Here is a 12,675-nt window from a genome sequence, read left to right on the forward strand (position 1 = left end):
AGCTGGATTAGACAATCTGACTGAATGAAGCTGGATTAGACAATCTGACTGAATGAGGCTGGATTAGACAATCTGACTGAATGAGGCTGGATTAGACAATCTGACTGAATGAGGCTGGATTAGACAATCTGACTGAATGAAGCTGGATTAGACAATCTGACTGAATGAGGCTGGATTAGACAATCTGACTGAATGAGGCTGGATTAGACAATCTGACTGAATGAAGCTGGATTAGACAATCTGACTGAATGAGGCTGGATTAGACAATCTGACTGAATGAAGCTGGATTAGACAATCTGACTGAATGAAGCTGGATTAGACAATCTGACTGAATGAGGCTGGATTACACAATGTGACTGAATGAGGCTGGATTAGACAATCTGACTGAATGAGGCTGGATTAGACAATCTGACTGAATGAGGCTGGATTAGACAATCTGACTGAATGAGGCTGGATTAGACAATCTGACTGAATGAGGCTGGATTAGACAATCTGACTGAATGAGGCTGGATTAGACAATCTGACTGAATGAGGCTGGATTAGACAATCTGACTGAATGAAGCTGGATTAGACAATCTGGTTTAATGGAATCTGGATTAGGCTGTAACTGACCAGCAGTTCCTGCAGCATCAGGAAGACATTCTTAAGTTCATGAGGAGGGGCTGTCTCCAGCTGGGTCTAAGGGGAAAAACAGAACATGAGAAGATTTTATAAAACATTCTTTTTAAAACATTTAAAAACATTAAACAGAAAAACTCTGACAAACAGAGAATGATTTACAATTATTTAAAAAGTATTTTACAACTTGATCAAACTTTGAAATCCAAACAGGGCTCATGTCATTCTCTATGCTCTGACGGGGTTGACCAGAAATGTTTTCACCTTGAGGAGCTGCAGCACGCCAAGAGAGAAGGCTTCATTACAGAACGACACATAGGTGACCATCTCTATGAGCAGAGACAGAGGACCAGACAGCTCCCGCATTGCAAACATCACCTGGAAGAGAAACCAAAGCATTATTCAATCAGAAACTACTGAAGACAGAAACACCAAAATAAAACAATAATGAAATAAAAACAACCTGTGTTACCTCTAGAGCAGTGACTCCCAACCTGTGGGCCACAAAGGTATTGCAAGTGGGCCACCAAATCATTTCCAAAATAGTATGTTTTTTTTTTGGGGGGGTGTAATTATATAAAAATAAAAATAAACAGAATAGTGTTTTATTGTTAAAACTCAGTTACATTTAAAAGGATATTAGAAATGTTCAAATATTCTTTTCATTATTTTGTTTTGTTTTTCCTTCAAGTATTAGACATGTGACAAGCTAATGAGAGACAGGAACTGTTGTTGTTATCTAGAGGTTATTGACAGCTTCTTGAAAACTGTGATACTGAAGGTGTTGCAACATGTTACAGATGCTGTGTTAGCAGCTGTGGAGCTTCAAACATGTTTCAGTTCAGTCCTTTATGTTCAATCTTCAATTTAAAAAGGTGCTCTGAGAACGCATTATAAGGCAGTGTTTCCCATACATTCATTTATTTGTGGCGGACTGCCACAAATAGATTCTGGTGCTACCTGTTCACCCTCAGTCTGTGAATGTAGCGTGTCGTTAAAATGACTATATCGCAAATTTTCGAGTATAAATTATGTGGAAGTTTAGAGCCGCCAGCGTGCATTTCTTGCCGGAGTTTCACTTCTCCCATAGTCCCTGAATGCATCTCTCACAGCAGAGAGCTCACTCTCTCTCCTGCGCCTGCGCCCAATCAGAAAAATCCTTTGCACATGCGCATCGAGAGCGGCGAGAAGCAAGGGGGAGGAAGGTAAACACAGCAGCCGCGTGGCTAGTTAGCGGGAGCTAGCTGACTTCAGAGACAGAAACAGCGCTGGATCTGCAGCGTTGAGCAGTTATTCAACTTTGAAAAGGAAGAGGTCGAACTCACGCGGTATTCGTTCGAATACGCCACAAGATGATTCAGAGATAACGGCGGGAGTAACACAACACGTCACTAAAGACATGAGCCCAGTGTTGCTGAAAAGCCAGGATTTTAAAAATCTCATAAAGACGCTTAACCCAGAATACGAGGTTTGCCTGGGTGAGAACATTTTGCTGAAAACTCCCTGCCAGAGTCGGACATGTCAGAGAGAAGACGGCCAGCAGCGGAAAAATGTGATCCACTTCTCCACAACAACGGAGACTTATCTCAGCCTAACAGTTCAAAACACCGACAACGAGAAGTTAAAATGTTCCTGCCTCCAGACGAGCTTTTCCCCCACGATCACACAGGAGAGCTTCAAGAATGAGGTCTAAAGATGCTCTCAGCTCATGAACTCACCAGAAACTGCTCCAGCATTCATCAGCACAGATAGCACACTAATATAATCACAGCTGGGCCTGAATGGAGGACTAGACTGCAGGGTTTAGGTCTGAATGGAGGACTAGACTGCAGGGTTTAGGTCTGAATGGAGGACTAGACTGCAGGGTTTAGGTCTGAATGGAGGACTAGACTGCAGGGGTTTGGTCTGAATGGAGGACTAGACTGCAGGGTTTTGGTCTGAATGGAGGACTAGACTGCAGGGGTTTGGTCTGAATGGAGGACTAGACTGCAGGGTTTTGGTCTGAATGGAGGACTAGACTGCAGGGTTTAGGTCTTCATGCATAGTTGGTGAGTTTTTCTTCACCCTTAATGAGGAAAATAATCATTTTCTAATCATCAATAGTAAACAGAACAGAAAACATTTCAGGACTTTCCATAGACTGTAAAAGACAGAGGATTTCATGATTTATGTTTTTATGTATTTTGATTTATTAGTGAAAATATGGCGATATATATTGTGTATCAGGATATGGGGTTGGAGTTGGGCCGTGAAAAGTTTTGAAACTTAAAAGTGGGCCCTGAGTTGGAAAAGGTTGGGAACCACTGCTGTAGAAGGTAGGGCTGTATGAGAGCTGAGTTAATCTGTGTTACCTCTAAAAGGTAGGGCTGTATGAGAGCTGAGTTAATCTGTGTTACCTCTAAAAGGTAGGGCTGTATGAGAGCTGAGTTAATCTGTGTTACCTCTAGAAGGTAGGGCTGTATGAGAGCTGAGTTAATCTGTGTTACCTCTAGAAGGTAGGGCTGTATGAGAGCTGAGTTAATCTGTGTTACCTCTAAAAGGTAGGGCTGTATGAGAGCTGAGTTAATCTGTGTTACCTCTAAAAGGTAGGGCTGTATGAGAGCTGAGTTAATCTGTGTTACCTCTAAAAGGTAGGGCTGTATGAGAGCTGAGTTAATCTGTGTTACCTCTAGAAGGTAGGGCTGTATGAGAGCTGAGTTAATCTGTGTTACCTCTAGAAGGTAGGGCTGTATGAGAGCTGAGTTAATCTGTGTTACCTCTAGAAGGTAGGGCTGTATGAGAGCTGAGTTAATCTGTGTTACCTCTAAAAGGTAGGGCTGTATGAGAGCTGAGTTAATCTGTGTTACCTCTAGAAGGTAGGGCTGTATGAGAGCTGAGTTAATCTGTGTTACCTCTAGAAGGTAGGGCTGTATGAGAGCTGAGTTAATCTGTGTTACCTCTAAAAGGTAGGACTGTCCTTCTGCAGTGAACAGAGAGGCGAGGATGTCAGAGTGCAGAGGGAGGAGTGGCGAGGAGGACGAGACACAGCTCACTCTCAGTTTAAAGCCTCCAGGAGCTGTGAGAAAACATATAAGAGATTGACAACAAGATTAAATAATCAAAATGTGACGTAAGAGAGTTTTCATCACTTTTCATCACTTCATCCCACAATCGTAACACATTTTTGCAACTTCAAACCCATTTTTCGTCCATTTTAAACCCTTTCCACCACTTTTTTCTGCCTGTTTTTGCAATTTCTAAACCAAATCTTGCAACTCTCTTCCTATTGTTGGCTCTGTTGAGACAGTATTGCCACTATCAACCCTTTTTACCGCTTTTTAAGCCACATTTGACAATTTGATATGCCCATTTTTGCCATTTTTTGACTTTTTCTGCATCAGCTAATTTTTTTTTCCAATTTATATCCATTTTCATCCCATTTCACCAAATTTCCACCTAGTTTTGCCACTTTAACACCATTTCAGCCACTTTTTAATCCCTTTGTACCACCTAATATGCCAGTTTTTGCCACTTTAACCCATTTTTTTTATTTTGCCACTTTTATCTAATTTTTGGCATTTCTAACCCATTTCTGCTACTTTTAAAATCCAATTTCACCACCTTTCCCACCATTTTTTGCCATTATAAACCAATTTTAGCTATATTTTATGTATTTAAATTCTGTTTTCAACAAAAGGATTTACATTTTTAAGAGGGCTACAAATGAATTAAAATTTGTTTCTTTTGTAAGAGTGGTTATCACCACAAGAGTGGTCGTGGGCTGAAAAGGTTGAGAACCCCTGTTCTAGGCGCCTCAGAAGGAAGGCGGAGTCATTCCCGAGCAGTGTAGTGTGATTGAGAACTGAAGTTTAATTTAACTCTTGGACATCCCATTTCCCTTCTAGTCACATTTATCCCTACCGTCGATTAAGTCCGCTCCAAACTCCAACATAATTGAATAATTTTTCCATCTCATACAGCGTCACTGTTCATTCACCACCATTGTTTGGGTATTCCTTTTTGTCACGTGCAGTTAAACACTCAAAGATCCTCCATTGTGTAAGCAGCTGCTAGAAGTTGTGGTCAGAAGACCATCCGTGCTTGTTGTGGCGGCAACCCTAGGACCTGCTGGTGGACACCGGCGGTGAAGGAAGCTGTCAAGCTGAAGAAAGGAGCCTTTCGGGCCTGATTGGTCCAGGGGTCTCTGGGAGAAGCTGACAGGTATCGGGCGGCTTGGAGGGCTGCTGCTTCAGCAGTTGTGGAAGTGAAAAGCCGGGTGTCGGAGGAGTTAAGGGAGGCTGTGGAGAAGGACTTTTGGTTGGCCCCAGGTTGTTCTGGCAAGCTGTCTGACAACTAAGGAGGGATAAGCAGGGCTTGGCTCAGGCTGTGACTAGCAGGAGTGGAGAACTGCTGATCCAGACTGGGGATGTCGTTGGTAGGTGGAAAGAATACTTTGAGGAATTCCTGAACCCGTCGATAACGTCCTCCTCCCTGGAGGCAGAGCCTGATGATCTGGGGAAAGACTCATCTGTAACCTTGTCCAAGGTCACTGAGGTCAAAAAGCTCCTCGGCGGCAGGGTGCCAGGTGTAGATGAGATGTTGCCCTGAGATGTTGAAGGCTCTGGATGTTGTTGGGCTGTCATGGCTGACACGCCTCTTCAACGTCACGTGGAAGACTGGGTCACTAACTGTGTGGTGGTTCCCATTTTCACAAAGGGTGGACCAGAGGATGTGCTCCAATTACTGGGGTATCACACTAGTCAGCCTCCCAGGGAAGGTTTACTCCAAGGTGCTGGAAAGGAGGCTCCGCCTACAGGAGGAACCTCGGATACAGGAGGAACCTCGGATACAGGAGGAACCTCGGATACAGGAGGAACCTCGGATACAGGAGGAACCTCGGATACAGGAGGAACCTTGGATACAGGAGGAACCTTGGATACAGGAGGAACCTCGGATACAGGAGGAACCTTGGATACAGGAGGAACCTTGGATACAGGAGGAACCTTGGATACAGGAGGAACCTTGCAGATTCCGCTCTGGCAGTGGGACAGTGGACAAGCTCTTCACCCTTGCAAGGCTCCTTGAGGGAGCATGGGAGTTTGCACATCCAGTCTACATGAGTTTTGTGGATTTGGAGAATGCTTAGGACCATGTCCCTCAGGAGGTTATGTGGGGGGTACTGCGGTAATATGGGGTCCGGGGCAGCTGCGAGAAGCCATCAGATCCCTGTATAACCAAAGTGAGAGTTGTAGCCGCTTCCTAGGCACAAAGTCTGACATGTTCTTGGTACCTGATGGCCTCTGCCAGGGCTGCCTCGTGTCTCTGAGGAGGGTTTTTGGTTGGGTGACTTCAGAATTCCATCTCTACATTTTGCAGATGATGTGGTTTTGCAGGCCTTTTCAGCCGGGGACCTCCAGCAGGTACTGGGGCAGTTTGTCGCTGAGTGTGAAGCAGCTGGGATGAGAGTCAGCACCTCCAAGCCCAAGGCCATGGTTCAGAAAACGGTGGATTGCTCCCTCTGGGTAGAAAGGGTGTCTTTGCGCCAAGTGAAGGAGTTCAAGTACCTCGGGGTCTTGTTCACGAGTGAGGGTAGAAGGGACTGTGAGATCGACAGGCAGATTGGTGAAGCATCTGAAGTAATGTAGATGTTGTATTGCACCATTGTGGTAAAGAGGGAGTTGAGCCAGAAGGCAAAGCTCTCAATTTACCAGTCGATCTTTGTCCCAATCCTCCCCTATGGTCATGAACTCTGGGTAATGACTGGGAGAATAAGATCACAGATTTAAGCGATCTAAATGAGACTCCTCAGGAGGATGTCTGGGCTCAGCCTTTAGCGATAGGGGGAGGAGCTCGGACATCTAGAAGGATTTTGAAGTACAGCCACTGCTCCTTTGCATTTAAAGGAGCAAGTTGAGGTGGTTTGGGCATCTGATCAGGATGCCTCCTGGTCACCTCCATGACGAGGTCTTCCGGGCATGTCCACCTGGAAGGAGACCCTGGGGTAGACCCAGAACTTGCTGGAGGGATTATATATCTCATCTAGCCTGGGAACACCTTGGAATCCCCCAGGAGGGATTGAAAAATGTTGCTGGGGAGAGAGATGTCTGGGTTGACTTGCTCAGCCTGCTCCATCACGACCCGACCCCGGATTAGTGAAAGAAAATGGATGGACAGTTAATCCATTTATCCTGTTACTCCTTATTGCTTATTCCCATTATTTCTCCTCGTTCCAATCATTGTCAAATTACCCCTAAATAAATATATAAGTAACAGTTAACTCTTCTTGTGTCTGTGCTAGGGGTGCACGATAACTATCGGGCCAACAGTTATCCGGCCGATAACAGGAAATTATTACGTCATTCTTATCGGTCCAATATCATTACGACGAGTCCTGATAACATTTATATTTTTGTCAGCACGGCAGTGCTGGTGTTTTTCTTTCTCAGGCGACTACACATTCCAAAACAGCAGGTGGCACCGCAGTACACGACCTGCTATTAAAGCACCAAAGAAGAAGAGAAAGTAGCAGCCCCTGTGCTAAAATGCTAACAACACGGTGGCGTTATTCAGTATTTACGGGGAGGATAACACAACCATGTGTGTAGAAATTGCCCTGCAAAGGTCGCAAAGACTAGAAGGAAGTCCCTGACGGATCTTACAAGTCACTTAAGAGTCATCATCCTAACAAAAACGAAAGCGGCAGCAGCCACTAGCCTCAGCCGCGGGCATTAGCAGGCATTGAAAACTGCAGAAAGCTTGCCAGAGCCAAAAGGCCCAACGTTATAATAAAAAAATCAGTCTGACAGTCTCCTGATCCACCGCTGCTTTCATAGACGTAGACCTGCCTGCTCTGTTTGACGTGGTTTCATTCAGTCTGATCCACGTTAGGAACAGAAGTTAGCCACAGACCACGGTGGACTTTACATTCTTAACCTATCTCTGATATGACTGATGGCAGTGCATATTTTTAATCTTTATGTCAAACATCAGCTCGCTTTAATTCTGGCTTAAGTAAAAAAAAAAAAAAAAAAAAAAAAAAAAACAGATCCACAAATATCTCCATTTGTTAAGCGTAACCGACTGTTATTTGGTTTTATGGGGGAAAACCGTCTGTCAGTTGTTTGTGTATGTTGTACTTGGTACATAAATGTTTAACTAAGAAAAGTGAACTATAATAACAATTATAAAGTCAGAATGGTTCTTTGTTTTTTGAAAAACATGAGTGATATCAGTTAAAATGAGTTATAAATATCTTTTCTCACTACATATCAACCCCGTCTTACCCCCAGATGTGCATAAACACATCAAATAAACTTCTTTTGTTAAATCAACAATTTAAAAAAAATAAATCGGTTATTATCGGTTATCGGCCATCAGGAGTAGGAAATGATCGGTTATCGGTATCGGTTCAGAAAAATAGTTATCATGCATCATTAGTCTGTGCTTCTTTGAGTAGTTAAATACCCCACAGACCTCAGATTTGAGAATGATTAATCTGCGTATTATATATTTCCTTCGTCTAAAAGGTGGTACCCTCAACGAACCATTACATGTATCTACCATACACGAGCATGGACGTTTCGGTTGTTTTCTAGATAAATTAACAGATTATCAGGAGAAAAATTTCTCTGTCATCTCAGAATGAAAATAGCCCAAAACAGTCACTTTAAACAGACAGATGTGTGTCCACATTGGGCATCGGTACCTCAGAGACTCACTGACACTTTTTCTTTATTCACTGTTGATCAATAAAAACAGTTCTGTGACCCACTTTTGGGTCTTGGCCCCCCCCCCCCCGGTTGCGAACCCCTGGGGGTTTCAGAGGATCCAGCCTACAGAAATGTTAAATATTTAAAGAAAGGCTCTGACCGTGCGTCCGCTGAGCGTGGAGGTCGGCGTGCAGCGTGATGAGGGCGAGGGAGCTGTGGAGGTGGAGGAACTCTCGAGCCTGAGCAGGACTCCAGCGCCGGTTCTGTTCACAGAGAGACCAAAGTCAGGTGGGACGGGGAGAAGCCAGACAGACATGATTTAATTCAAGTTTGAAGGTTTAAACCAAGATAAAACACAGTAAACATCTAAACCTGTTACAGGTTATTCCACTCTTCTCACATCACTGATCCAGGGCCCGTATTCACAAAGCTTCTGAGAGTCCTCTCAGAGAGCTCCTAACTTAGCCTAAAAATTCCTGGCAAGGAATCTTAGCTTAAGAGTGATTCAGGAAGTTTCTGAGAGCAACTCTGAGCAAGGAGGGGATAGACACTTTCATCTTAGTGAGGAGGTGTGGTTGACCCTGTTGCTAGGTATGACGCAGTCTTCTAAAAGCTGCGATTGGTTGATACAAAAAGGGAAAAAGAAAAAAAAAATGCGCTCTGCGCTCTTAGTAATGAATGGACAGTAAAATCAACCGATCATATAACTTGGACTGTATTAAGAAATGTGTAATCGTGATATTAATTTTACGTCATGATGATGAAACTCAGAAAAATTAAACTAATTGTGACACAGCTTCACACTATTTGAACGTACCTCATTCACATGGTGAGTACATTGATTTTCTTATTGTTATGTTTACTGTCCCTGCTGGTAATTTTAATACTTAATGTATTTAATATTAATGGTGGACGCTGACTCAGCTGTCAGCAATTCCTGTGATTGCTGGCATCCTTATAAAAAGCAGTTTGATTTGGCAGAATGACCAAAACAATGAATGAAATGGATATAAAAAGAGCTAGAAAGCCCAACTGGAAACAGGAGCAGTGCCTGCTGTTGGCACAGCTCATGGAGGAGAATAAAGGAGTATTAAGAGGGAAATTGGATCCCGGGATCACGGCACAAGGGAAGAGGCAGACTGGGGAGCACATTACCCAACAAATCAATGCATCGTTCCTTCTCCTTGTGCGCACAAGCGAGGAGTGAGAAGCGCTGGTACGTGCTGCAATCCCAAGCGAGAGCGAAGATTGCAGCACACAAGCGAAGTTGTTCTCAAACAGGTGAGTGTTGTAGGCTACCATTAAGGCTATGGCTGCTGACATCGCTTACTTTGATATTAATAATTGTTTGATTATTATAGAAATTCATATGCTTATTTAATGGACCGTTTAGGGGGTGGATCACCAGCTAAACAGCTGTCGCAGGTGGCAGACACTGTGTTTAGCGTGTTGGGAAAGTCAACCACAAACATTATCCCTGCACGATCAAGCCGGTAGCGTGTTATTAAATCGCTGTCATTCAACATACGGAGGATATCTCTCCTTCTTCTCTGTCTTTCTGCCATCTTGTCTGTTTAAGACACTCTTAGGCTCCTTAAAAGTCCTCCTCCCTCCTCTTAACAGTTTTCCACCTTAGGAGCTCTCTTAAGGCCTAAGACGCTTTGTGAATAACTTTTATCTTACCAAGGGAAAATTCTGAGAAAAATCTTAGAATTCGTGGAATTCTAAGATTTTTCTAAGAATGACGTCACTAAGAGCTACTTTTAGCCTTAGGATGCTTTGTGAATATGGGCCCTGGTGTTTTTAAATAATTCTAGTCACATATTAAACGCCCATAAATCTTCCTGATGAACCCACAACACTTCCTCAGTAACCAGCACAGACCCGCTGAATGATTCTGGTCTGCGTGGCAGTGTTTTGGACCATTAAATAATGCTGCCTCCATCTCTGGAGGCTGGTCTGTTTGTAAGGGGAGATTCTAAACAGAAAATCCTCTCCCTCTCCAACTAACAGCTCCATCTCTGCAGGGATTCTCCTGTGACACGTCACACTTTAACCTCCAGTCAGACCAAAGATTTACGACCCATCAGGACAGCAGTTCACCCCGTCTCCTCTCCTCATGAGTCTTTGGTCTGAACTGGACTTAACAGAAAACAACCGGAGCCCGTCAGGGACAAAAATGACCTGCATGGAGGAAATTTACATTCATAGTTTTGTTTTTTTTAGCTGTGTAGTTGTGTAGCTGTGAAGTTGTATAGCTGTGTAGCTGTGTAGTTGTGTAGTTGTGTAGCTGTGTAGCTGTGTAGTTGTGTAGCTGTGAAGTTGTATAGCTGTGTAGCTGTGTAGTTGTGTAGTTGTGTAGTTGTGTAGCTGTGTAGTTGTGTAGCTGTGAAGTTGTATAGCTGTGTAGCTGTGTAGTTGTGTAGTTGTGTAGCTGTGTAGCTGTGTAGTTGTGTAGCTGTGAAGTTGTATAGCTGTGTAGCTGTGTAGTTGTGTAGTTGTGTAGTTGTGTAGCTGTGTAGTTGTGTAGCTGTGAAGTTGTGTAGCTGTGTAGCTGTGTAGTTGTGTAGCTGTGAAGTTGTATAGCTGTGTAGCTGTGTAGTTGTGTAGCTGTGTAGTTGTGTAGTTGTGTAGTTGTGTAGCTGTGTAGTTGTGTAGCTGTGAAGTTGTATAGCTGTGTAGCTGTGTAGCTGTGTAGTTGTGTAGCTGTGAAGTTGTGTAGCTGTGTAGCTGTGTAGTTGTGTAGCTGTGAAGTTGTGTAGCTGTGTAGTTGTGTAGCTGTGTAGTTGTGTAGCTGTGTGGTTGTGTAGTTGTGTGGTTGTGTAGTTGTGTGGCTGTGAAGTTGTATAGCTGTGTAGCTGTGTAGTTGTGTAGTTGTGTAGCTGTGTAGCTGTGTAGTTGTGTAGCTGTGAAGTTGTGTAGCTGTGAAGTTGTGTAGCTGTGTGGTTGTGTAGCTGTGTGGTTGTGTAGTTGTGTGGCTGTGTAGCTGTGTAGTTGTGTAGCTGTGTGTAGTTGTGTAGCTGTGTGGTTGTGTAGCTGTGTAGTTGTGTAGCTGTGTAGTTGTGTGGCTGTGTAGCTGTGTAGTTGTGTAGCTGTGTAGCTGTGTAGTTGTGTGGCTGTGTAGCTGTGTAGTTGTGTAGTTGTGTAGCTGTGTAGCTGTGTAGTTGTGTAGCTGTGTAGCTGTGTAGTTGTGTGGCTGTGTAGCTGTGTAGTTGTGTAGCTGTGTAGCTGTGTAGTTGTGTAGCTGTGTAGCTGTGTAGTTGTGTAGCTGTGTAGCTGTGTAGTTGTGTAGTTGTGTAGCTGTGTAGCTGTGTAGTTGTGTAGCTGTGTAGCTGTGTAGCTGTGTAGCTGTGTAGTTGTGTAGCTGTGTGTAGTTGTATAGTTGTGTAGCTGTGTAGCTGTGTAGCTGTGTAGTTGTGTAGCTGTGTGTAGTTGTATAGTTGTGTAGCTGTGTAGCTGTGTAGCTGTGTAGTTGTGTAGCTGTGTGTAGTTGTATAGTTGTGTAGCTGTGTAGCTGTGTAGCTGTGTGTAGTTGTATAGTTGTGTAGCTGTGTAGCTGTGTAGTTGTGTAGCTGTGTAGCTGTGTAGCTGTGTAGTTGTGTAGCTGTGTGTAGTTGTATAGTTGTGTAGCTGTGTAGCTGTGTAGTTGTGTAGCTGTGTGTAGTTGTATAGTTGTGTAGCTGTGTAGCTGTGTAGCTGTGTAGTTGTGTAGCTGTGTGTAGTTGTATAGTTGTGTAGCTGTGTAGCTGTGTAGTTGTGTAGCTGTGTGTAGTTGTATAGTTGTGTAGCTGTGTAGCTGTGTAGCTGTGTAGTTGTGTAGCTGTGTGTAGTTGTATAGTTGTGTAGCTGTGTAGTTGTGTAGCTGTGTAGTTGTGTAGCTGTGTGTAGTTGTATAGTTGTGTAGCTGTGTAGCTGTGTAGCTGTGTAGTTGTGTAGCTGTGTGTAGTTGTATAGTTGTGTAGCTGTGTAGCTGTGTAGCTGTGTAGTTGTGTAGCTGTGTGTAGTTGTATAGTTGTGTAGCTGTGTAGCTGTGTAGCTGTGTAGTTGTGTAGCTGTGTGTAGTTGTATAGTTGTGTAGCTGTGTAGTTGTGTAGCTGTGTAGCTGTGTAGCTGTGTAGTTGTGTAGCTGTGTAGCTGTGTAGCTGTGTAGTTGTGTAGCTGTGTAGCTGTGTAGTTGTGTAGCTGTGTAGCTGTGTAGCTGTGTAGCTGTGTAGCTGTGTAGCTGTGTGTAGTTGTATAGTTGTGTAGCTGTGTAGCTGTGTAGCTGTGTAGCTGTGTAGTTGTGTAGTTGTGTAGCTGTGTAGCTGTGTAGCTGTGTAGCTGTGTAGTTGTGTAGCTGTGTGTAGTTGTATAGTTGTGTAGCTGTGTA

The 12,675-nt window shown here is 43.8% G+C and overlaps 1 protein-coding gene across 3 annotated transcripts in view; it reads right to left on the minus strand.

Moving 5' to 3' along the window:
- The window catches only part of usp24 (ubiquitin specific peptidase 24), a 130,749-nt gene that overhangs the window by 19,450 nt on the left and 98,624 nt on the right, over positions 1 to 12,675 (minus strand). For all 3 annotated transcript variants that reach the window (XM_041792324.1, XM_041792326.1, XM_041792325.1), the window contains 4 exons: positions 8,467 to 8,569; positions 3,555 to 3,673; positions 883 to 996; positions 613 to 678 (listed from right to left, as the gene is read on the minus strand). In XM_041792324.1, the coding sequence (XP_041648258.1) occupies positions 613 to 678; positions 883 to 996; positions 3,555 to 3,673; positions 8,467 to 8,569 (402 nt within the window). The remainder of the gene's footprint in view (positions 1 to 612; positions 679 to 882; positions 997 to 3,554; positions 3,674 to 8,466; positions 8,570 to 12,675) is intronic.

This window comes from Cheilinus undulatus, linkage group 7 (genome assembly GCF_018320785.1).
Source record: "Cheilinus undulatus linkage group 7, ASM1832078v1, whole genome shotgun sequence".
Classification (NCBI taxonomy): Eukaryota; Metazoa; Chordata; class Actinopteri; order Labriformes; family Labridae; genus Cheilinus; species Cheilinus undulatus.